A 22,128-nucleotide genomic window follows, 5' to 3' on the forward strand; every position below is an offset into this window, starting at 1 on the left:
AAGACATCAATCAGTATATGTGAGGTACACATTGGTTCAGTCTGGAAAGGCAGGACAACCCGAAGCAGGGCTTACAGGTCACAGGTGGATTCAAGGATTTTATAATTGGCAGTTGGTTGAAAGAGTTATTATCTAAAGACCTGGAATCAACAGAAAGTGGTGTCTGAGTATAGGTAAGGGTGTGCAGAGATGAGAGTTATTATGTAGATGAAGTCTCATAGGTGGCTGCCCTTAGAGACAATAAATGACAAATGTTTCCTATTTAGACCTTTAAAAGATGCTACACTCTAGCTAATCTCTTCAGGATTGGGAGGGTCTGGAAGAGGAAAGATCTAGTTAATAGAGATTATTATTATTCTTATTATTATTCTTTTGAGACATCACCTCACTCTATTGACCAGGCTGGAGTGCAGTAGCACAATCTTGGCTCACTGCAACTTCTGCCTCCTGGGTTTAAGCAATCCTCCCACCTCAGCCTCCCAACTAGCTGGGACTATAGGTATGCGCCATCATGCCTGGCTAATTTTTGTATTTTTTGTCTTCCTATATTGCCCAGGCTGGTCTCAAACTCCTAGGCTCAAACGATCTGCCTGCCTTGGCCTCCCAAAGTGCTGGGATTACAGACGTTAGCCTCTGCACCTGACTGTTTCCTTCTTTGCCTTTCATGTGATGTTGTGCCAGAGTCAGGTTGGAAAGTAAGCCATGTTATATAGGGTTAAATAAAACCCACCTGATGAGATTTTACAATTTGTAGAAGGTGAATCCTGGGGCCCCTAAGAAAGGAATTTGGGGTTGGGCGCGGTGGCTCACGCCTGTAATCCTAGCACTTTGGGAAGTTGAGGCGGGTGGATCACTTGAGGTCAGGAGTTCATGACCAGCCTGGCCAACATAGTGAAACCCCATCTCTACTAAAAATACAAAAAATTAGCCTCACGTGGTGGCACATGGTGGCGCATGCCTGTAGTCCCAGCTACTTGAGTGGCTGAGGCACAAGAATCACTTGAATCCGGGAGGTGGAGGTTGCAGTGAGCCCAGATCACACCATTACACTCCAGCCTGGGTGACAGAGCAAGACTCCATCTCAAAAAAAAAAAAAAAAAAAAAAAAAAGGGAAAGGAATTTGGGCAAGATAGGAAAAAGGCTAGAGTTTAGATCTCAGCTGTGTTCCTTTCTGGAGGATTGAGGGAAGAATCCACTTTCTTGCCTTTTCCAGTTTCTAAAGGCCACCCACATTCCTTAGTTTATGCCCCTCTTCTTTTTTATTAAATAATTCATTTTTAATTGCTGAATAGTATTCCATTGCACAACATTTTTTTTTTTCCTTCATAGAGACAGGGTCTCGCCATGTTGCCCAGGCTGGTCTTGAACTCCTGGGCTCAAGCCATCCACCCGCCTCAGCCTCCCAACATGCTGGGATTACGTGTGTGAGCCACTGCCCCTCTTCTTCATCAAAGCCAGCAAATGGGGCCTAGGTAAGCCTAGGTGACTCACATCTGTAATCCCAGCATTTTGGGAAGCCAAGGCAGACAGATCGTTTCAGCCTAGGTGCTGGGATTACGTGTGTGAGCCACTGCCCCTCTTCTTCATCAAAGCCAGCAAATGGGGGTCCAGCCCTTCTCACATCAAACTTCTCACCACAGAACAGGTTCACCACTTTTTAATTTTAATTTTATTTTTTTTATAGAGACAGGGTCTTGGTCTGTTGCCCAGGCTGGAGTGCAGTGGTAGGATCATAGATCACAGTAGTCTCGAATTCCTGGGCTCAAGTGATCCTCCCACCTCAGCCTTGGGAGACTCAACCCCTCTCTACAAACAAATAAACATTTTAAAAATTAGCCAGGAATAGTTTTAACCTAGCTAATTTTTAAAACCATGCCTGGCTAATTTTTAAAATGTTTATTTGTTTGTTTGTTTGTAGAGATGCCCTGGCTGGTCTCAGACTCCTGGCCACAAGCTATCCTCGTGCCTTGGCCTCCCAAAGTGATAGGATTACAGGTATGAACCACTGCACCCAGCTGGTTCTCTACTTTGAAGGATTCCTATGATTGGGCTCATTCAGATACTCCAGGGTAATATCCTCATCTCAAGGTTGTCATTTTAATCAAGGGCAAAGTCCCTTTGGTCAGCTAAGGGGACAGATTCGCAAGTTCTAGGGATTTGGGTGTGAACAGGGCTTTCTCATAAACTTTTGAATCTCTTGCCTCTTCATCCCACTCAAAAAAAAGTAATAAGGACAGAAACTTATGATAAACAGGCTTTATCTTTCCTTATAATCCGGACCATTTTTCTTCTATTCAGTCCTCCTTTTCTTTAAGGGATCCGTTTCTAGCAGGGGCCTTTTGGTGCAGCAATGCTGAACCCACTATAGCCAGCATAATTCTGAGCTGCCTACCTGTGTATTTCCAGCTCCATCTGCCACACTGGGGCTCAGAATCAGTAGTTTTCCCTTAGCTGCATCCCTGTGGAATTTCCCAGCTGGGATTAGTTACAGGGGTGAAGGACTGGGCAAACATCCCTCCACCTCCCCAGAGAAAGCAAAGGCTCCAGGGGTCTGCTCAAGGATTTGAGTGAACACTGCAGAGTTGGTGGCTGGAGGTGATAAGAGAAGAAGGGGTAGGATGACAAGATTGACTTGGATCTCAATTTTGGAGCGTTGAGGCTCCATGGGCTGGAAGCACAGGCTGAATACAAGAGCACATTTATTCCTATTAATGCTGTGGTCCATTGTTTGGGATCAAATGATTAACTGCTCAAGAGCAGGATAGGGGAGGCTGGCTGGATTTTTAATTTTGGTTTTGGAGGGGGGAGTAAGACTCATTTGTGACAGGTGTCACCCTTGGCCCCCTGGAAGGATAGGACTGATTCTATCTATGTGACATCCAGGCTGTGGCCTCTCAGTTCTTCCCCTTGAACTACATAGATCCCTCTAGAAGAGTGGCAATCTCTAGAAAAGATAGGGAAATCTTCAGTCACCTGATATCTCCAGATGTAAGCTCTCGGAGCTAGTAAGAGTGGGGCTTCCCAGTCTGAAGTCTGAGTAGCAAGTCCTCTTCTCCCTCCCCCAATACACACACACACACCCCACAAATACAACTTGAGATGGCGGAGTTGAAGGCAAAGCATAGTAGGATGATTATATATATATATATAATTTATATATTATATAGAAATATAAATATATAAAAATATAAATATATATAAATACATATAAATATATATATTTATATATATATTCTGGAGTCTGAGAACCCAAGTTTAAATCCTAGCTCTTCTATTTACTATTTTGTGTCTTTGGGCAAATTAGGCAAACTTAACTGCCCATTCCTAAGCAATTGCAATTATACCTACTTCACAGGGCTTTTATGAGGATTAAATGAGTTGATATCTATAAAGACAGAAGAATGCCTGGGCATAGCCATAATATGTCTTTGTTAAATAATAAAAATGTATAAACTGTTTTATGAGGATAATCTGGAAGTTGTTCTTTGGTCCAATATACTTTTTTTTTTTTTTTTTGAGACGGAGTCTCACTCTGTTGACCAGGCTAGAGTGCAGTGGTGTGATCTCTGCTCACTGGAACCTCCACCTCCTGGGTTGAAGCAATTCTTGTGACTCAGCTTCCTGAGTAGCTGGGATTACAGACTTGTGCCACCACATCGGCTAATTTTTGTATTTGTAATAGAGATGGGGTTTTGCCATGTTGCCAGGCTGGTCTTGAACCCCTGACCTCCGGTGATCTGCCCACTTCAGCCTCCTAAAATGCTGGGATTACAGGCATGAGCCACTGCGCCAGGCCTCAAATATACTTTAGTAGCAATACTTCCCTACTAGAAGTTAGAATTAAATTCTGAAGTTATTCAGCATGCAAAGAGTCTAAAACCATTCAGACTGGATAGATATTGTTATGGCTGTTAGGTTACATTAGTAAGTATATATTTTCTAAATGAGAACTGGCAGGACATGGTGGCTCACACCTGTAATTCCAGCATTTTGGGAGGCTTAGGTGGGAGGATCACTTGAGCCCAGGAGTTCACGGCTGCAGTGAGCTATGATGACGCCACTACACTGCAGCCTGGGTGACAGAGCAAGACTATCTCTAAAAAAATAAAAAGAGCAATAGGAAAAAGGAGGTGAGATCATAATTACAGTCAGTCCTTCTAAGAGCCTGAGTGATTTGAGGGCTCTTTTTAGTTATACTTAAGTCCTTTGGCCCATGGTCTGACAGCGAATCAAAGCATTTAATTAGAGTCAACACTCCCCTTCTCTCCTCCCTCCCTCCTTTCTTTTCTTTTCTTTTCTTTTCTTCTCTTTCTTTCTTTCCTTCCTTCCTTCTCTTTCTCTCTTTCTTCTTTCTCTTCCTTTCTTCCTTCCTTTCTTTCTTTCTCTTTCTTTTTTTCTTTTTCTTTCTTTCTTTCTCTTTCTGTCTTCCTTCCTTCTTGCTTTCTTTTTCTTCCCTTCCCTCTCTCTCTCTCTTTCTTTTTTTTTTTGTGACAGAGTTTCACTCTGTCATCCAGGCTGGAGTGCAGTGGTGCGATCTCAGCTGACTGCAACCTCCACCTCTCTGATTCAAGTGATTCTCCTGCCTCAGCCTCCTGAGTAGTTGGGATTGCAGGTACGCACCACCATGCCAAACTTACATATATATATGTATTTTTTCAGTAGAGATGGGTTTTTGCCATGTTGGCCAGGCTGGTCTCAAATTCCTGACCTCCAGTGATCCACCCACCTAGGCCTCCCAAAGTGCTGGGATTACAGGCGTGAGCCACCGTGCCCGACCGAGACTCAACATTTCTAATGAAGGCCTCACTCTCTCCCTTAGATAACTGGCATTTTTAAATGCCAGTTAATAAATGTGTCCCTTAACCAAGACCACATTTTGAGATCACAGCCAGTAAATAGATCTTGCTGGCCTCCTATCTTATAGGTCTAGCCTGGAGCATTGAGAACTATACACTCTGTGAGATCTGGAATTTCAGTTGCCGTAGTTGGAAAAGAATGCCAATGTTGGCAACTTAAAATATGTCAAATGCAGGCGATTGAAAACAATCATGGCTGTTAGGCTAAAAGTAGGAGGACACAGGAGAACCCTGACAGCTGGCTTCAAACCACGGGAAGGGCTGTCATGGGGAGGGAAGAAGAGAAAGAACATTTTTTTTTTTCGATGCACACTTTTTTTTTTTTAAATTATACTTTAAGTTCTCAGGTACATGTGCACAATGTGCAGGTTTGTTACATATGTATACATGTGCCATGTTGGTGTGCTGCACCCATTAACTTGTTATTTACATTAGGTATATCTCCTAATGCTATCCCTCCCCCCTCCCCCCACCCCACGACAGGACCCGGTGTGTGATGTTCCCCTTCCTGTGTCCAAGTGTTCTCATTGTTCAATTCCCACCTAGGAGTGAGAATATGCGGTTTTCTGTCCTTGAGATAGTTTGCTCAGAATGATTGTTTCCAGCTTCATCCATGTCCCTACAAAGGACATGAACTCATCATTTTTTATGGCTGCATAGTATTCCATGGTGTATATGTGCCACATTTTCTTAATCCAGTCCATCATTGATGGACATTTGGGTAGGTTCCAAGTCTTTGCTATTGTGAATAGTGCCACAATAAACATATGTGTGCATGTGTCTTTATAGCAGCATGATTTATAATCCTTTGGGTATATGCCCAGTAATGAGATGGCTGGGTCAAATGGTATTTCTAGTTCTAGATCCTTGAGGAATCGCCACACTGTCTTCCACGATAGTTGAACTAGTGAAAGAACACTTATGAAATACTGATGTGTTTGGGCTTTATATCTCTTATCTATTTTATATTATATATATTTTTTGAGATGGAGTCTCACTCTTGTCACCCAGGCTGGAGTGCAGTGGTGCCATCTCGGCTCACTGCAACCTCCACCTCCTGGGTTCAAGCAATTCTGCCTCAGCCTCTTGACTAGCTGGGATTACAGGTGTTTGCCGCCATGCCCAGCTAATTTTTGTATTTTTTTTTAGTAGAGACAGAGTTTCACCATGTTGTCCAGGCTGATCTTGAACTCCTGACTTCTAGTGATCTGCCCACCTCAGCCTCCCAAAGTGCTGGGATTACAGGCGTGAGCCACCACACACCCAGCCTCTTATGTAATTAAATGATCACAACAATCCCATGGAAGTCTGCTGTACAATTGCCAGTAAACAGAGGGGGAAGAAGTAAGTGACTTAGTCACCTCCCCTAATTGGCGTGTGCTACAGTCAGCCCAGGAATCCTGACTGGTCAGATCTTTCAACCTCCTCTCAGCACCACCATAACACGATTGCATTATGTGCATGCAAGGCAGAGCTTTCTAAAATTTAGAGCTGGTGGGATGGTGTGGAAATTATGTAGTGGTTTCCTATTCTCAAAGATGTTCGAGCAAATGCTTGATGACTGTTATCAAAAATACTGAATAAGTGGCCAGGTGCAGTGGCTCACACCTGTAATCCCAGCACTTTGGGAGGCTGAGGTGGGCAGATCACCTAAGGTCAGGAGTTCGAGACCAGCCGGCCAGCATGGTGGAACCCCATCTCTACTAAAAATACAAAAATTAGCCAGGCATGGTGGCGCCTGTAATCCCAGGTACTTGGGAGGCTGAGGCAGGAGAATCGCTTGAACCTAGGAGGCGGAGGTTGCAGTGAGCCGAGATCACCCCAACCCAGCTTGGGCAACAGAGCAAGACCATGACTGAGGAGAGTGGAAATGGATAATCTATGAAGGCACCTACCAACTTTAATGTTCTGAGTTCTATACTTTGGGACTGGATATACAGCTATATTAAGTGATTTTTTTTGGTCCCCCTGTATTTTCTTTTCTTTTTTTCTTTTTCTTTTTTTTTTTGAAATGGAGTCTAGCTTTGTCTCCCAGACTGGAGTGCAGTGGCGTGATCTCCGCTCACTGCAATCTCCGCCTCCTGGGTTCAAGCGATTTTCCTGCCTCAGCCTCCCTAGTAGCTGGGATTACAGGTGTGCACCATCACGCCCAACTAATTTTTGTATTTTTAGTAGAGACAGGGTTTCACTATGTTGGCCATGCTGGTCTCGAACTTCTGATCTCAAATGATCCGCCCGCCTCAGCCTCCAAAAGTGCTGGGATTACACGCATGAGCCACCGCACCCAGCCTCTTTTCTTTTTGAGACATGGCCTTGGTCTGTTGCCCAGGCTGCAGTGCCTTGATGCCGTCACAGCTCACTGTAGTCTCAACCTCCTGGGCTCAAGCGATCCTCCCACATCAGCCTCCTAAGTAGCTGGGACTACAGGCCTGCTCCACCCCGCCTGGCTAATTTTGAATTTTTTTATAGAGATGGGGTCTCGCCATGTTTCCCAGGCTGATCTCAAACTGTTGGGCTGAAACAATTGGCCCGCATTGGTTTCCCAAAGTGCTAGGATTATAGGCATGAACCACCGCGCCTGGCGGTATTATATTTCTTAACACCCAGGTGTGTGAATAGAGACCTCTTTTTTTTTTTTTTTTTTTTTGAGATGGAGTCTCGCTCCCATCGCGCAGGCTGGAATGTAGTGGCGCGATCTCGGCTCACTGCAACCTCCACCTCCCAGGTTCAAGCGATTTTCCTTCCTCAGCCTCCCAAGTAGCTGGGATTACAGGCGTGCGCCACCGTGCCCGGCTAATTTTTGCAGTTTTAGTAGAGATGGGGTTTCGTCGTGTTGGCCAGGCTGGTCTTGAATTCCTGACCTCAGGTGATCCACTCGGCCTTCCAAAGTGTTAGGATAACAGGCGTGAGCCCCTGCGCCTGGTCTAGAGACTTCTTCAAAGCTGGGAAGGTACAGGGTGTGCCCTCTGAACAGCAGCAGAGCTTGTTGCAAACCTGAACTTTCTGGTCCTCTGCTGCCCCTTTGTGGACTACCTGGAAACAACAGCCCAATATATCGCTGTAGGAGCATGAAATTGGACTTGGGAGAATAGCACCAGAAGAACTGGTGGAGGTTTGAAGGCTGGTGGAGGATACGAGGGAGTCAGGACTGTTCTTTTCTCCAGCAAGGCTGGGGTTCCCAGGAGAGAGGCCTAGAACTCTTTCAAACTGTCAATGACTTCAAGAAACTCTCTTCTTTTTCATGATCTTTATTTATCCTCGAGACGCTTGGATCCAGTAAGCGAGTGACAATTTCAAGACTGCCAGCCATGCACCTCTGTATGTTTTTGGCCCCAAGCAGCAGCCGTGGGCCTAGTGCCAACCCTCACATGCTAGCTACCTCCTCCTGTGCTTGGAGTGGAAAGTCTGTGGGGTTCTCTCTCTGGTTCTGCAAGCTTTTCACACCATCTCTTCGCTGTCTGTCTCTATGCTAGGGGTTTCACACAACTCTACACCATTGCATTCATGCTTGCCGTATCCCTGACTTTCTGCTCAAGTGCAGGGCAGAGATGGCCCTTTTGTTTTGGTGAGGGAGAGAGGGGAACACTTGGGCACAAAGAGGGGAAGGGACTGTGAATCCCAGAGAGCACCCTGGCCAGATCCCAGCGGTGTTCGAATCCCAGGACCATCTTCCATCTACAGCCTAGCTGCCTCCTTCCCTGGTCAACCCTTCCTGGGTGCCCATCTACCACACTGCCCAACCTCACTCCCCGTCCCCTCCCACAAAGAGTGACAGTGGCCTGGGACTCGGCCTCTCCTGACCCCAGGGGAGGATGGGTGATCTGGGCCTCCTGCTACCTGCCACCTGGGCCTCCTATCTCCAGCTGGGAGCCAGGGACCCACCCACGGGCCTGGCCTGACCTCTCTCCCCCTCCCCTCATGCTTCCAGACCCTGCCGCAGCCTGCGGTCCAGGGCCAGGAGCTGCCTCAGGAAGCCCCGGTTGGGGATGATGCCTCGGTGGTCTTTGACTTTCTTGATGGCCTCCACGAGGGTAAGGTGGTGGTACAGCATGAGGTAGGCCAGTACCAGGGTGGCGGATCGGCTCACGCCCACAGCACAATGCACCAGGATCTTCCCTGAGAGGAGAGACACAGAGAGAGAGAGCTTTGAGACAGCTTGTGGCAGCTTGGAGGAGGCTGGGGAAAGTGTGACATGGGGCTGGGCATGGTGGCTCACGCCGGTAGTTCCAGCACTTTGGGAGGCCGAAGGGGGAAGATTGCCTGAGGTCAGGAGTTTGAGACCAGCCTGACCAACATGGTGAAACCCCATCTCTACTAAAAATACAAAAATCAACTGGGCCCATGCCTGTAATCTCAGCTACTCAGGAGGCTGAGGCAGCAGAATCGCTTGAACCCAGGAGGCAGAGGCTGCAGTGAGCCAAGATCGTGTCATTGCACTCCAGCCCAGGCAACAAAAGCAAAACCCCATCTCAAAAAAAAAAAAGGGGGTGACATGGACAGGGAAGAGGAAGACAGGTAAGTACAGGTGCATGAAGACAGGAATGGGTGCAGATGAGTGGATGTTAGGAATGCAGATCCCTGGCAAAAGGGGAGAGGCCTGGACAGAATGAGAGGAAGGGGACATGCAGTGGCTCAGTGTCCATAAACCTGAAAGGGGTCAAAGGTGGAGACTCACCACTGATGTAAGAGCCAGCTTTGCAGAGAGTAGCATGAATGAGTCCATTGAAAACACTGTCATTACTGGCCCCTTCCTCAATCTCTCCACCATTCTAGCTTGTTATTCTCAACCATTGAATATATATATATGTATTTGGAGACAGGGTCTTGCTCTGCCTCTCAGGCTGAGTGCAGTGGCACAATCATAGCTCACTACAACCTCTAATTCCTGGGCTTAAGAAATCCTCCTGCTGGCTGGGTGCAGTGGCTCATGCCTGTAATTCCAGCACTTTGGGAGGCCGAGGCGGGTGGATCACCTGAGGTCAGGAGTTCAAGACCAGCCTGGCCAACATGGTGAAACCATGTCTCTATTAAAAATACAAAAATTAGCTGGATGTGGTGGCGGGCACCTGTAATCTCAGCTACTTGGGAGGCTGAGGCAGGAGAATTGCTTGAACCTGGGAGGCGGAGGTTGCAGTGAGCTGAGATCACGTCACTGCACTCCAGCCTGGGTGACAGAGAAAGACTTCGTCTCAAAAAAACAAAAAAGAAAAAGTCGATCACATATAATCTTGCCACCCAGGTGTAACTTGCCACTCTTAACATTTTTGATAAATTCCTTCTTGTCTTTTTCTGTATTGCTTTAAAAAAATGGTTGAGATAATATTTTTTTCTTTCTTAACAAGATCCTAAGCATTTTGTCATGTCACTAAAATCTCACTCCACTCTCAGACCCTTGGACTTCCCCAAATTCCAGGCACCCTGTTCTTTCCTGCTCCCAGCATTCCCCTCCTACCTCCTGGCTGGCTCAGCGCCCGGTGGATGAAGTCGGCAGCCGTCTGGAAGTGGATGCTCATGTCAAAGGCTGGCGAGTCGTGGGCCTCAACACCCAGGTAGCGGATGCCCAGCCCCTCATAGGCCTCGGGCGTGCCTCGCCACCGGCTGTGTGAGGCATTGAGGACGTGCGTGATGCCCAGGCGGCGAAGCTCCCGGCGGTTGTTAGCCATGTCCCTGCATTGAGTAGAGGTTAGAGGAAGGGTGGGAAAGCCAGGCTGTTGGGGAAGACTCCCTTGTCTACACCCTGGTAACTTCCTGAATCCTATTGTTGATTTTTTTTTGAGATGGAGTCTCACTCTGTTTCCTAGGCCAGAGTGCTCACTGCCACCTCCATCTCCTGGGTTCAAACGATTCTCCTGCCTCAGCCTCCCGGGTAGCTGAGATTATAGGCACATGCCACTATACCCGGATAATTTTTGTATCTTTAGTAGAGATGGGGTTTTATCATGTTGGCCAGGCTGGTCTTGAACTCCTGACCTCAAGTTATCCTCCTGCCTCAGCCTTCCAAAGTGCTGGGATGACAGATGTGAGCTACCATGCCTGGCCTCCTGGATCCTACTATTGGCCTAAGGACACTACTTTACTTACTAGTGACCCAGAAGGGAGGAACCAAGATGGGCAATGACTTGGAGTCTTGTCCTGTGAGCCATGGTTGAAGGTATAGGGGATGTTTTGCCTGGAGAAGAGAAGACTAAGGGGATGGGGTAAAAATAGCCATAATAAAGCTGAAAGTGTGCGGCTGGGCGCGGTGGCTCACGCCTGTAATCCCAGCACATTGGGAGGCCGAGGCGGGCGGATCATGAGGTCAGGAGATCGAGACCATCATAGCTAACATGGTGAAACCCCGTCTCTACTAAAAATAGAAAAAATTAGCTGGGCGTGGTGGCAGGCGCCTGTAGTCCCAGCTACTCGGGAGGCTGAGGCAGGAGAATGGCCTGAACCTGGGAGGCGGAGCTTGCAGTGAGCCGAGATCACGCCACTGCACTCCAGCCTGGGTGACAGAGCAAGACTCCATCTCGAAAAAAACAAAACAAAACAAAACAAAACAAAACTGAAAGTGTGTTTTCTGGAATTGAGATTGTCTTGGATCTGTAGGGTTCTCAAGGGTACAATGAGGATCAAGGAATTAAAGCCCCAGGGAAGCAGATTTCATTTTTTTTTTTGGGAGGGGGGACAGAGTCTTGCTGTGTCTCCCAGGCTGAAGTGCAATGGTGCGATCTCAGCTCACTGCAACCTCTGCCTCCCAGGTTCAAGCGAATCTCCTGCCTCAGCCTCCTGAGTAGCTGGGATTACAGGTGCCCGCCACCATGCCTGGCTAATTTTTGTATTTTTAGTAGAGATGGGATTTCATCATGTTGGCCAGGCTGGTCTCGAACTCCTGACCTGTGAGCCACCTATCTAGGCCTCTCAAAGTGCTGGGATTATAGGCATGAGCCACTGTGCCTGGCCAGCTGATTTCTATTTCATACAAGGAAGTACATTCTAATGGTGGAGTCTAGCTGAGAAAAGGGTGGAGAACCTCGAGAGAGTGGTTTTCCTGTCCCTGGGGTATTCAGGCAGAAAGAGGAGATGGCCATGTAGCCATGGATGCTGCAGAGGGGAAATGAATGTCAGGCAGATTGTTCTGCTCATTTCATCGGTCCTGCTCACTCTGAGATAGTATGGTTCTGACATCCACTTCCACACCTAACTCCCCTATGTCTCTACTCTTGTTGACACCCAGAACCGTCTTGTGTTTTTGCCAGATATTCCATGGCTTACATTTACCGTGACCGTGTTTTTGTTTTTTTTTTTTTTTTTTGTTGTTTGTTTTTTTTTGAGATGGTGTCTTGCTCTGTCACCTAGGCTGGAGTGCTAGAGTGCAGTGGCGTGATCTCGGCTCACTGCCACCTCTGCCTCCCGGGTTCAAGCAATTCTCTGCCTCAGCCTCCCGAGTAGCTGGGATTACAGGTGCCCACCACCACGCCAGGCTAATATTTGTATTTTTAGTAGAGACGGGGTTTCACTATCTTGGCCAGGCTGGTCTTGAACTCCTGACCTCGTGATCCATCCGCCTAAGTATCCCAAAGTGCTGGGATTACAGATGTGAGCCACCATGCCTAGCCACATTTACCCTGTTTTATGACGTCACCTTCAGGTGTTCATCCGGCCCAGACCCCTCAGCTTGGTGGCAGACACCCCTGGGCACCACAGTCATATCTCAGGGCAAACTGAGTTGCCCTGTCCAGTGCAAACTCCTTAAGCAGAAAGAGCACTGAACTTGAGCCTCCAAGCCCGGGCTCTGCTACTTACAACCCGTGTGACCTTGGCCAGTCACAAATTCTCTGAGCTTCAGTCTCCTCATCTGTAACCCAGGGAGAGTGATACCTATCTCACAGGGCTGTTGTGAAGATTAAGAGAGAGAATGTGTGTGAAAAAAATCCTTGTAGGCCAGGCACGGTGGCTCATGCTTGTAATCCCAGCACTTTGGGAGGCTGAAGCGGGTGGATCACTTGAGGCCAGGAGTTCAAAATCAGTCTGGCCAACATGGCTAGACCCCGTCTCTACTAAAAATACAAAAATCAGCTGGGTGTGGTGATGGGTGCCTGTAAGCCCAGCTACTTGGGAGGCAGAGGCAGGAGAATTGCTTGAACCTGGGAGGCGGAGTTTGCTGTGAGCTGAGATTGGGCTACTGCACTCCAGCCTGGGCAACAGTGAGACCCTGTCTCAAAAACAACAACAATGCTGGGCACCGTGGCTCACACCTGTAATCCTAGCACTTTGAGAGGCCGAGACAGGTGGATTGCCTGAGCTCAGGAGCTCAAGACCAGCCTGGGCAACACGGTGAAACCCCGTCTCTACTAAAATACAAAAAAATAATTAGCCGGGCAAGGTGGTGTGTGCCTGTAGTCCCAGCTACTCTGGAGGCTGAGGCAGGAGAATCGCTTGAACCCGGGAGGTGGAGGTTGCAGAGAACCAAGATCGCGCCACTGCACTCCAGCCTGGGTGACAGAGTGATACTCTGTCTCCAAAAAAAAAGAAAAGAAAGAAAGAAACCAAAACCAAAACAAACCAAAGAAGCAAAAGAAATCCTTGTATAACTTTGAGGGAGAGAAGTGGGGATGGCTCTTCCTTTGATGTTTTTCTCTCCATAGCCTTCAAATTGCAGAATCTCTGTAGGCACTGCCGCTTTGCTTGGTCTCAAGAGAAACCACTGCAGCTTCCTACCTACTGCTCCTGGCTTCCAGTGGCTGCCTTTTCCCAGAGACATTGCACAATAGATGGAAGGTCAGAGAAGTCATCTATTGTGCCTGGTATGTAGCACTGGCATGTAATAATAAATATGTGATACATGAATGATATTATTACTGGAACAGTCTTTCTGTCCAGACTTGGGTATTTTTATTTATTTTATTTTAAAATAATAAGTAGAGATGGGGTCTGGTTTTGTTGCTCAGGCTGGTCTAGAACTCCTGTACTCTAGATACTCCTGCCTCAGCCTTTCAAACTGCTGGGATTACAGGCAAGAGACACTGTGACTGGCCAGAGTTGGGCATTTCAATAATCCTGGCCAAACTCTCCCAAACCTGCAGGCTCTACTCTTGGCCCATGTGCCCTATCCCCTCAATCTTCAACCAGGAACCAATGACACCACTGCATGCCTGTCTGCCACCCTTCTCCTTTCTTACACACACAAACACACACACGCTCTAGCGTGGGCCCAGTCTGCCCGATACATACTGGTCTCCGAGATAGAGGCCTGGCCAGACCTCGTCGGCATGGTTACAGGCTGTCTTGCCTGTGTAGAGGAGCCGCTCCAACTCGAAGACATTGAGGAAAGGATGTTGAACGGTTGGCATCTCCTCCAGGGTCCCTCGAGTTCGAACGGGAGACCTTGAGCTACTCCGGGAGAAGCGGGCCATAAAAGTCATAGAAGCCCAAAGCCAGTTACCAGGGCACATCTTAGAGGTGGCAGAAACCGTGGCAGCTGCAGGAGTGGCTGTGGCAATGATGGGTTCAGTTGCCAGGTGGCTGCTGCTGGAAGAGGAAGGGGTGTGAGACACACTTGAGTGAGTCCAGAGCAGCTGCTTCCCTTCCCTGGGCTGGTCCTTCAGGAGAAGATTCTCGAGGGAGAGAAGGTAAGCCTGGCTCTGGCGGGAGCCTTCAGGGGTGGCTTTTTCTTCAAGCTGCAGCAGCTCCTTTTGCTCAGCTCTTTGGCTCTGCCACTCAACTAGGTGGGAGAGTCACATGTCCTTGTTTACGGGGAGAGGGAGCTGCCCAGCTGCTAGGTTTCAGCTCCATCACCCCACCCCCACTGCCAGCACGCATACACACACACACACACGCACACACACGCGCGCGTGCGCGTGCACACACACACACACACACATACACACACACGGCACTTGGGTGGTTGTCCCCACTGCTGGGGATCTTGCCAGCTGGAATCTGGGTCTCATCTGCCTGGGGCTATCGGCAGAGATCCTAGGGAGCTGGGATGGGGTTGGGGGTAACTTTAGACCCATCCAGAGAGAATTAGCAGGGAGACAACAGCAGCTGAGGCCATGACACATGTCAGGCCTGCCATCTCTGTGCCAGAGTTAGACTTTAACCCCTTCGTGACCTGCCACTGCCTCAGAGATAAACCTGCTATGGGAAGGGTGTGGTGGGGGTGGGATGGGGTGAGTGGAGAATAGCAATAAAGAGGAAGAGTAAGTTTGGGAAAAATAAATACTTGCTGAATGCATGAGCTTATGGAAGAAGGCACCAATCTATGTGCACAACAGGCAAACCACCCTCCTTGGATCAGCATTAGGAAATTACTGATCAGATCTCAGCTCTAATGTGAGAATTTCTGAATCTAATCAGGGTTGGAGTGTTTTGTCTGTGTGTGTCTTGAGGGGAGGGTGACAGAGGTGGATGGTGGGGGAATTGACGCAGGGTTGGAGTGTTTTGTCTGTGTGTGTCTTGAGGGGAGGGGTGACAGGGGTGGGTGGTGGGGGCCTAGAAAGCAGGAAGGAAAGGGAAAAATGAGGGATCCTGCCAGGTCCAGGGGCTCAGAGGCTTAGAATTACCAACCGTATGGCTGTTGGAGTCAAGTGACCCTACAAAACACGAGGTCAATAACGAGGGGCTTAGTAGGTGTGTCTCAGATTACCTGTTGAGCTGCAGAGCTGGGAAGGACCAGCGTTTGAGGCTTGCCCTGGGACCTTCAGGCAGGGAGGCAACAATGGCAAATCCCCTTCCCCCTCCCTCCCCATCCTCTCACACCTGTGGTCCTGCCTGTTTGAAAGCAGGAGGTCCTGGAGCCTGCAGAATCCCCTTCCACTCCCTTCCTGGCCTCCTGCCAGGGGGACTTCAACTCTATGACCAGCAGTGAGAGGCCATCTTTGTCCCTGCCCACGCTCTGTCCCCATCTCACACCCCTAGACAGGGCCCAGCTCTCCCTTGCTCCAGTGCCAAGAGAAACCAAGCACTTACAAGGCATTAGAAGCAGGGGTTTTAGGACCAGGATTGGTGAGGGAAGATTGGATCTTAGGGTGTTTAGGGAGAGAGAGAGTTTTCAATGGCTGGGTCCGGAAGGAGCACAGAAATATAGCACTACAGCCATCACCACCACCACCATCACCATCATCACTACCACCATCACCACCATCACTATCACTATCATCTTCTTCTACCTTTGCACCCAGGCCTAAAGACCCCATTACTTTATTGCAATACAACCTTTCCTCTTAGAGAGTCTGCTGTCTACGAGATGATGAATGGGATGGGGGAAGCGTGAAGGAGCCCAGGTCTAAGAAGGATCTCCGTGGGGCTGTTTTTCCCGGGGGATGCAGAAGCCCCTTTCTGTCCCGGGATACAGCCCTGGGCATTCTCCAATCCCATCAGTCGGCTCCAGGGGCCCTGGCCCGCCGCTCCCTCCCTCCGCCTGCGGTCGCCTTTGTAACAGGTCCATGGCTGTCGCCCCAGTCCTCGCCAGCCTGGCAGCCGGGCCCCGCGCGCGGAGGGAGGGCGCCCGGGAGAGAGAGGCTGGCTCGCTGGGCTCGGGTGCCCGCTTCCCGGTCCCCTCCCTCCCCCGTCGCCCCTAGCTGGGCGCCTCTCCCCAGCGTGGAGAGCCAGCTGGGAAGGCGAAGGCCCGCCGCAGCCCCTCTACCTCTTTGCAAGCGCTGCGCTGGGCCTCAGTCCGAAAGGCGGATCGCCGGCGCAGACAGCGCCACGGCCATGACGCTCCTGCTGCTGTCGCCGCCGCTGTTTCTGCCCAAGACAGGTTGACAGATTAGCAGCTATTTTTAAGCCATGACACACACGTCGAAGCAGGGTTCAAATCAGCGTGTGCGCTGGTGACATACAGGGACTCGGTCTCACATTCGGTGGCCCGAGTCGCCAGGCAGCGTGGGCTCCCCAGCAACCCCCCACGAGCCCGCGCGCCTTGCAGACCAGACACGGCCGCGCCGAGCCCCAGCAGCACCGCCTGGAATGCATGCGTGTGTTCTCAGAGCTGCACCAATTACAAAGCGTTTTGCCTAAAGATTACATTATAAGTCATCCCAGGCACTGTCTTAAACACACACACTCCTCCCAGACAGAATTAACTAATTACATAGACACGATTCTGTGCACTGGCTTGTACATGCCTCGGTCTCAAGAAACCGTGTCATAAACAACAATGGTCCGAAGCCCCCATTAGCGTTCATTATATGCCATGTGCTTCATTTAGCTTAAGGCATTTTATATCCCCACAAGTCTATGAGGGAGACATAATTACTATTATCCTAATTTTAGGGAGGAGGCGACCTAGGCACAGAGAGGCTAGGTACTCTGCCCTGGTCACACAGCTCATTACTGGCAGAGCTGAGCTTGTTCAAACAATGGCAGCCTGGCTTTGCAGTTTATGTCCTTAACCACTCTCTAAACCAGTGCCTCCCACAAAATGGAGAAGGCACCATGGATTTCCTTCATTCAGGAAGCCATTTCCACCAGCTCAGCTCATAGTGAACTTCACTTTCCCCAGACTCTCAAAACATTCATCTTCATATTTCTTTCTTTCTTTTTTGAGATGCAGTCCCACTCTGTCGCCCAGGCTGGAGTGCAGTGGCGCAATCTTGGCTCATTGCAACCCGCCTCCCAGGTTCAAGCCATTCTCCTGCCTCAGCTTCCCAAGTAGCTGGGATTACAGGCGCCCGCCTCCATGCCCGGCTAATTTTTTGTATATATTTTTTCTTTGTTTGTTTGTTTTTTAGTACAGATGGGGTTTCACCATGTTGACCAGGCTGGTCTTGAACTCCTGACCTCAGGTGATCCACCCACCTTCTCTCAAAGTGCTGAGATTACAGGCATGAGCCACTGTGCCCGGCCATCTTCATATTAATTTCTCATGTGCTGCCTTCTAGTGACATATTCACTTGATCGGCATTTTTATTGTAAGCACCAAGATTGTAAGCACTTTGAAGGCAGGGACTGTGCTACCTTCCCCAGTGCCTACCTTATTGTGTGAGAGGGAAGTGGGGGAGATGATAAATGTTAGCAGATGATGCTGTTGAGAACTAGGCTGGCTTGAACTCTGGCTGTCTACTAGAAGAAAGGCAGAAAGTAGATTGGCTCAGATTGAAGCTGATGGTGTCAGCTATATAGCTGAAAGCAGGACTAACTCCATTCCCAGCAGTGGTGGCAGATCAGGTTTTGATCTCTGGGTTAGAGAAAGTACTGGCCAATGTGACCAATCCCCAGGTTCCATGACAGGCTGCCATCCAAGTTTAATGTACCGCCTAGCCTTTTTTTTTTCTCTAGAGAAGCAAAATTCTTTTCACTTTTCCTTGTCCCTTGTGGTACAGCAGTTTAAATAAGAAATGAAATCCTTGTCATTTAAAACAAAGAGGCAGGGCATGGTGGCTCACATCTGTAATCCCAGCACTTTGGGAGGCCAGGGTGGGCGGATCACCTGAGGTCAGGAGTTCGAGACCAGCCTGGCCAACATGGTGAAACCCCGTCTCTACTAAAAAACAAAAATTAGCCGGGCGTGGTGGCAGGCGCCTGTAGTCCCAGCTACTTAGGAAGCTGAGGTGGGAGAATCACTTGAACATGGAAGGTGGAGGTTGTAATGAGCTGAGATCATGCCACTGCACTCCAGCCTGAGTGACAGAGCGAGACTCCATCTCAACAAACAAACAAACAAAAGCGAAAACAAACAATCAAACAACAAAAAACCCCAAGGAATTGACCTGAGAAATTTGAGATTTTAATTTGCGCATCCAGGAAAACCTAGTTAAAACATTATCATAAAAGGAATTGTGAAAAAGCACTTACAAGATCAATATCTTTTGTTTGTTTGTTTGAGACCGAGTTTTGCTCTTTTTGCCCAGGCTGGAGTGCAGTGGTGCAATGTCAGCTCACCGCAACCTCCGCCTCCCGGGTTTAAGCGACTCTCCTGCCTCAGCCTCTCAAGTAGCTGGGATTACAGGCATGCGCCACCACACCTGGCTAATTTTGTATTTTTTAGTAGAGACAGGGTTTCTCCATGTTGGCCAGGCTGGTCTCGAACTCCCGACCTCAGGTGAAGATCAATGTCATTTTAAGTGAAAAGTCTTCAAGATTGGTAGGATGAGAGGATGTTGTAGGTAAAGCTGATCTCAATCTTTGACAAGACCTCTGTTTCAACCCTGCATTACACTTTTTTCAAAAAGCTGGGAAAATACAGTTTAAAGTACACCACAGACAATGTGTACAGCTGTTTATGGGTAATTATAGAAATTACCCGGGGACTGACATATCCATGAGGATCATTTTCATGAGTCGATCTATAGCCCACTTGATTTCTTTTTTGTTGTTGTTGTTTTGTTTGTTTTTTTAATTTTTTTTTGAGTCAGGGTCTCAGGCTGGAGTGCAGTGGTAAAATCATAGCTCACTGCAGCCTCAACCTCCTGGGCTTAAACGATCCTCTTTTAAACGATCCTCTTGCCTCAGCCTCCTAAGTAGCTGGGACTATACAGGTGCATGCCACAATGCCTGGCGATTTTTTTTTTCTTTTTTAAGACAGAGTCTTGCTCTGTCTCCTAGGCTGGAGTGCAGTGGTGTATCTTGGCTCACTGCAACTGCTGCCTCCCCAGTTCAAGCAATTCTTGTGTGTCGCCTCCTGAGTAGCTGGGATGACAAGTGCATGCCACCACACCTGGCTAATTTTTGTATTTTTTGTAGAGATTAGGTTTCACTATGTTGGCCAGGCTGGTCTCAAGCTCCTGACCTCAGGTGGTCTGCCCGCCTCAGCCTCCCAAAGTGCTGGGATTATAGGCCAGAGCCACCATGCCCTGCCAATCAGCTCATTTTATCTCACCCATGTATTAAATTGGTGTCATCATTCTGATTGAATACCTGAGAGAGACTGACATTTGGTCAGATTAGTTAACTCATCCACATCTAGTGTGTGGCAGGACACAGGTTCAAACCCAGGGCTATCTTATTTGAAACTTCAGTGTTTCAAGACTAGGCTGGAGAATCGTTTCCTCTGTAAAGCCTTTTTGGATTCACTCTTTTTTTTTTTTTTTGAGACCAAGTCTTGCTCTGTTGCCCAGGCTGGAGTGCAGTGGCACGATCTCAGCTCACTGCAACCTCTGCCTCCTGGGTTCAAGCAATTCTTCTGCCTCATCCTCCTGAGTAGCTGGAATTATAGGCATGCACCACCATGCCAAGCTAATTTTTTGTATTTTTAGTAGAGACGGGGTTTCACCAAGTTGGCCAGGTTGGTCTCGGGCTCCTGACCTCATGATCTACTTGCCTCAGCCTCCCAAAGTGCTGGGATTATAGGTGTGAGCCACCGTGCCCGGCCTGGATCCACTCTTTTTTTTGTTTGTTTTTTGAGATGAAGTCTTGCTCTGTCACCCAGGCTGGAGTGCAGTGGCTCAGTCTCAGCTCACTGCAACCTCCACCTCTTGGATTCAAGCAGTTCTCCTGCATCAGCCTCCCAAGTAGCTGGGATACAAGAGTGTGCCACCGTGCCTGGCTAAAGTTTGTATTTTTAGTAGAGACAGGATTTCGCCATCTTGGCCAAGCTGGTCTCAAACTCCTGACCTCAAGTGATCTGCCTGCCTCGGCCTCCCAAAGTGCTGGGATTACAGGCGTGAGCCACTGTGCCCAGCCTGGATCCACTCTTATTTGTCCGTTTCCTTCTTTGTGCTCATATACACTTCCATCAAAGGACCTATGAGCTATATTTGTTTCCCTTATTTATACACTTATTTAAAATTATATTGCCCGTACTAGAAGCACGAATGGATACACTATGCTGGGATGAAGAGATTAGAGATGGAAAAATAAGGCTATGGAAAGATAAAGATAGGGCCAGGAACTGCAGCTCGTGTGCCTGTAATCCCAGCACTTTGGCGGACCTAGGTGGGAGGATTTCATGAAGCCAGGAGTTGGAGACCAGCCTAGGGAACATAGTGAGACCATGACTCTACAAAAAATAAAGAATTAGCTGGCCATGGTGGCACACACCTGTAGTCCTAGCTACTCAGGAGGGTGAGGTGGGAAGATCGCTGGAGCCCAGGAGTTTGAGGCTGCCGTGAGTCATGATTGTGCCACTGCACTCCAGCCTGGGTGACTCAAAAAAAAAAAAAAAAAAAAAAAAAGACAAAAATAGATTTCAAAATAGTTTTGAAAGAAATGATTAAATAAATATACAGACAGGGAGGTGTTCAAAAATAGAATGTGGGAAAAAAGAAAAAACAAGAATGACCATCAAAATATGGCATATGTTAAAGGTCAATTCTAACTGCTACCATTTAATTATGGGCTGGGCTTTACATACATTAGCGAATTCAATCCCACAAATAGATTTAATTAATTCAATTTTACTGTTGAGGAAACAGGTTTAGAGCGCTGGTGGTAAATCCGCTCTGAGGCCAGAGAGCTAATGAGTAGAATTTGAGCACGGATTTCAACCTAGAACTATTTTAAACCAAAGCCTGTGCCTCAAACCACTGTAGAAGACTTAAAGAAAATAGAAGAGTAGTTGTTAAAATGTATCAAGTCCTGCTGTGTGCCAGACATTTAACAGAAATGGCATGAATCATTCTCAAGCGACTCTCCTGGCTTTGTCCCTTCGGGGATGTGGCTCCCCGTGGCAGGATCTGCGAGGTGCGATGCGTACAGAAGGTTGGGACCAGCAGCCTCTTCAATCTCTGGAGAAGCTCCCTGCTGCTCTGTAATTCTTCCTCCTAAGTAGAGGATAGCGCTTCCTCCCAACCACACACCAGATACCGCCATGCCCATCCCTCCTGGGCTGGCGCACCCTGAAATCTGCTGCTGGGTGAAACAGCACTTTCACCTAATGCTTCAGATAGCAGAGGACCGACAGCTGTGACTTTATTTGGTGATGGAATAAATAAGGTGAGGGGACGAGGGGCGCAGAATGTTCTTCAAGGGTGCCCATTTTCGTAATGTTATTTTTCTGAATCTGCATCTTCCCAGTCCCAAACCTTCTTCAGCTTTTTTTTGTTGACTGTTTAACTCCTGCTTTCCTCCACGTCCTTGCGTGTGCTTTGTGTCAGTTCTTTCAGGTACCAAGCGGGTGGTGGTGTTAGTGGGGCTCTTGCTGGCTCTGAACTGGGGAGACAGGCACGCTGGTCTTTTGTGTAGAGTGAGAATCTGGTTTTGCTTCAACTCCACTTCTGTCCTTCACCTTTCCACCAATGCATTCCGCTCCATTTTCCTACTGATTTACCTGGGGGTGAAACCATCTTAACACTGTTAATATTAAATATTAGCTTTCTTCTAAGGACCACACACTGTTGCAAGAGCAGAA

At 48.3% G+C, this 22,128-nt stretch overlaps 1 protein-coding gene across 2 annotated transcripts; it reads right to left on the reverse strand.

Moving 5' to 3' along the window:
* Positions 1 to 8,088: 8,088 nt before the first annotated feature.
* Positions 8,089 to 16,844, reverse strand: DUSP26 (dual specificity phosphatase 26). Of its 2 annotated transcripts, none has more exons than XM_003830746.6 (4): positions 16,486 to 16,844; positions 14,070 to 14,363; positions 10,309 to 10,523; positions 8,089 to 8,972 (listed from the first exon to the last, which is right to left on the reverse strand). In XM_003830746.6, the coding sequence occupies exons 2-4, from the start codon at positions 14,288 to 14,290 to the stop codon at positions 8,773 to 8,775; spliced, it is 636 nt and encodes a 211-aa protein (XP_003830794.1). In that variant the 5' UTR covers positions 14,291 to 14,363; positions 16,486 to 16,844; the 3' UTR covers positions 8,089 to 8,772. The 2 variants fall into 2 exon arrangements, with proteins under 2 accessions (XP_003830794.1, XP_008954418.1); XM_008956170.6 differs by having other exon boundaries at positions 14,070 to 14,366.
* Positions 16,845 to 22,128: the final 5,284 nt, after the last annotated feature.

Source organism: Pan paniscus, chromosome 7 (assembly GCF_029289425.2).
Source record: "Pan paniscus chromosome 7, NHGRI_mPanPan1-v2.0_pri, whole genome shotgun sequence".
NCBI lineage: Eukaryota > Metazoa > Chordata > Mammalia > Primates > Hominidae > Pan > Pan paniscus.

Excerpts from the sequence above, each read along its gene's own strand:
- DUSP26 (XM_003830746.6), bottom strand. The coding sequence starts at position 14,290 with ATGTGCCCTGGTAACTGGCTTTGGGCTTCTATGACTTTTATGGCCCGC. Across the intron at positions 10,524-14,069 it reads GGCCTCTATCTCGGAGACCA|GGACATGGCTAACAACCGCC; the intron begins GTATGTATCGGG and ends TACTCAATGCAG. Across the intron at positions 8,973-10,308 it reads GGCGCTGAGCCAGCCAGGAG|GGAAGATCCTGGTGCATTGT; the intron begins GTAGGAGGGGAA and ends CTCTCCTCTCAG.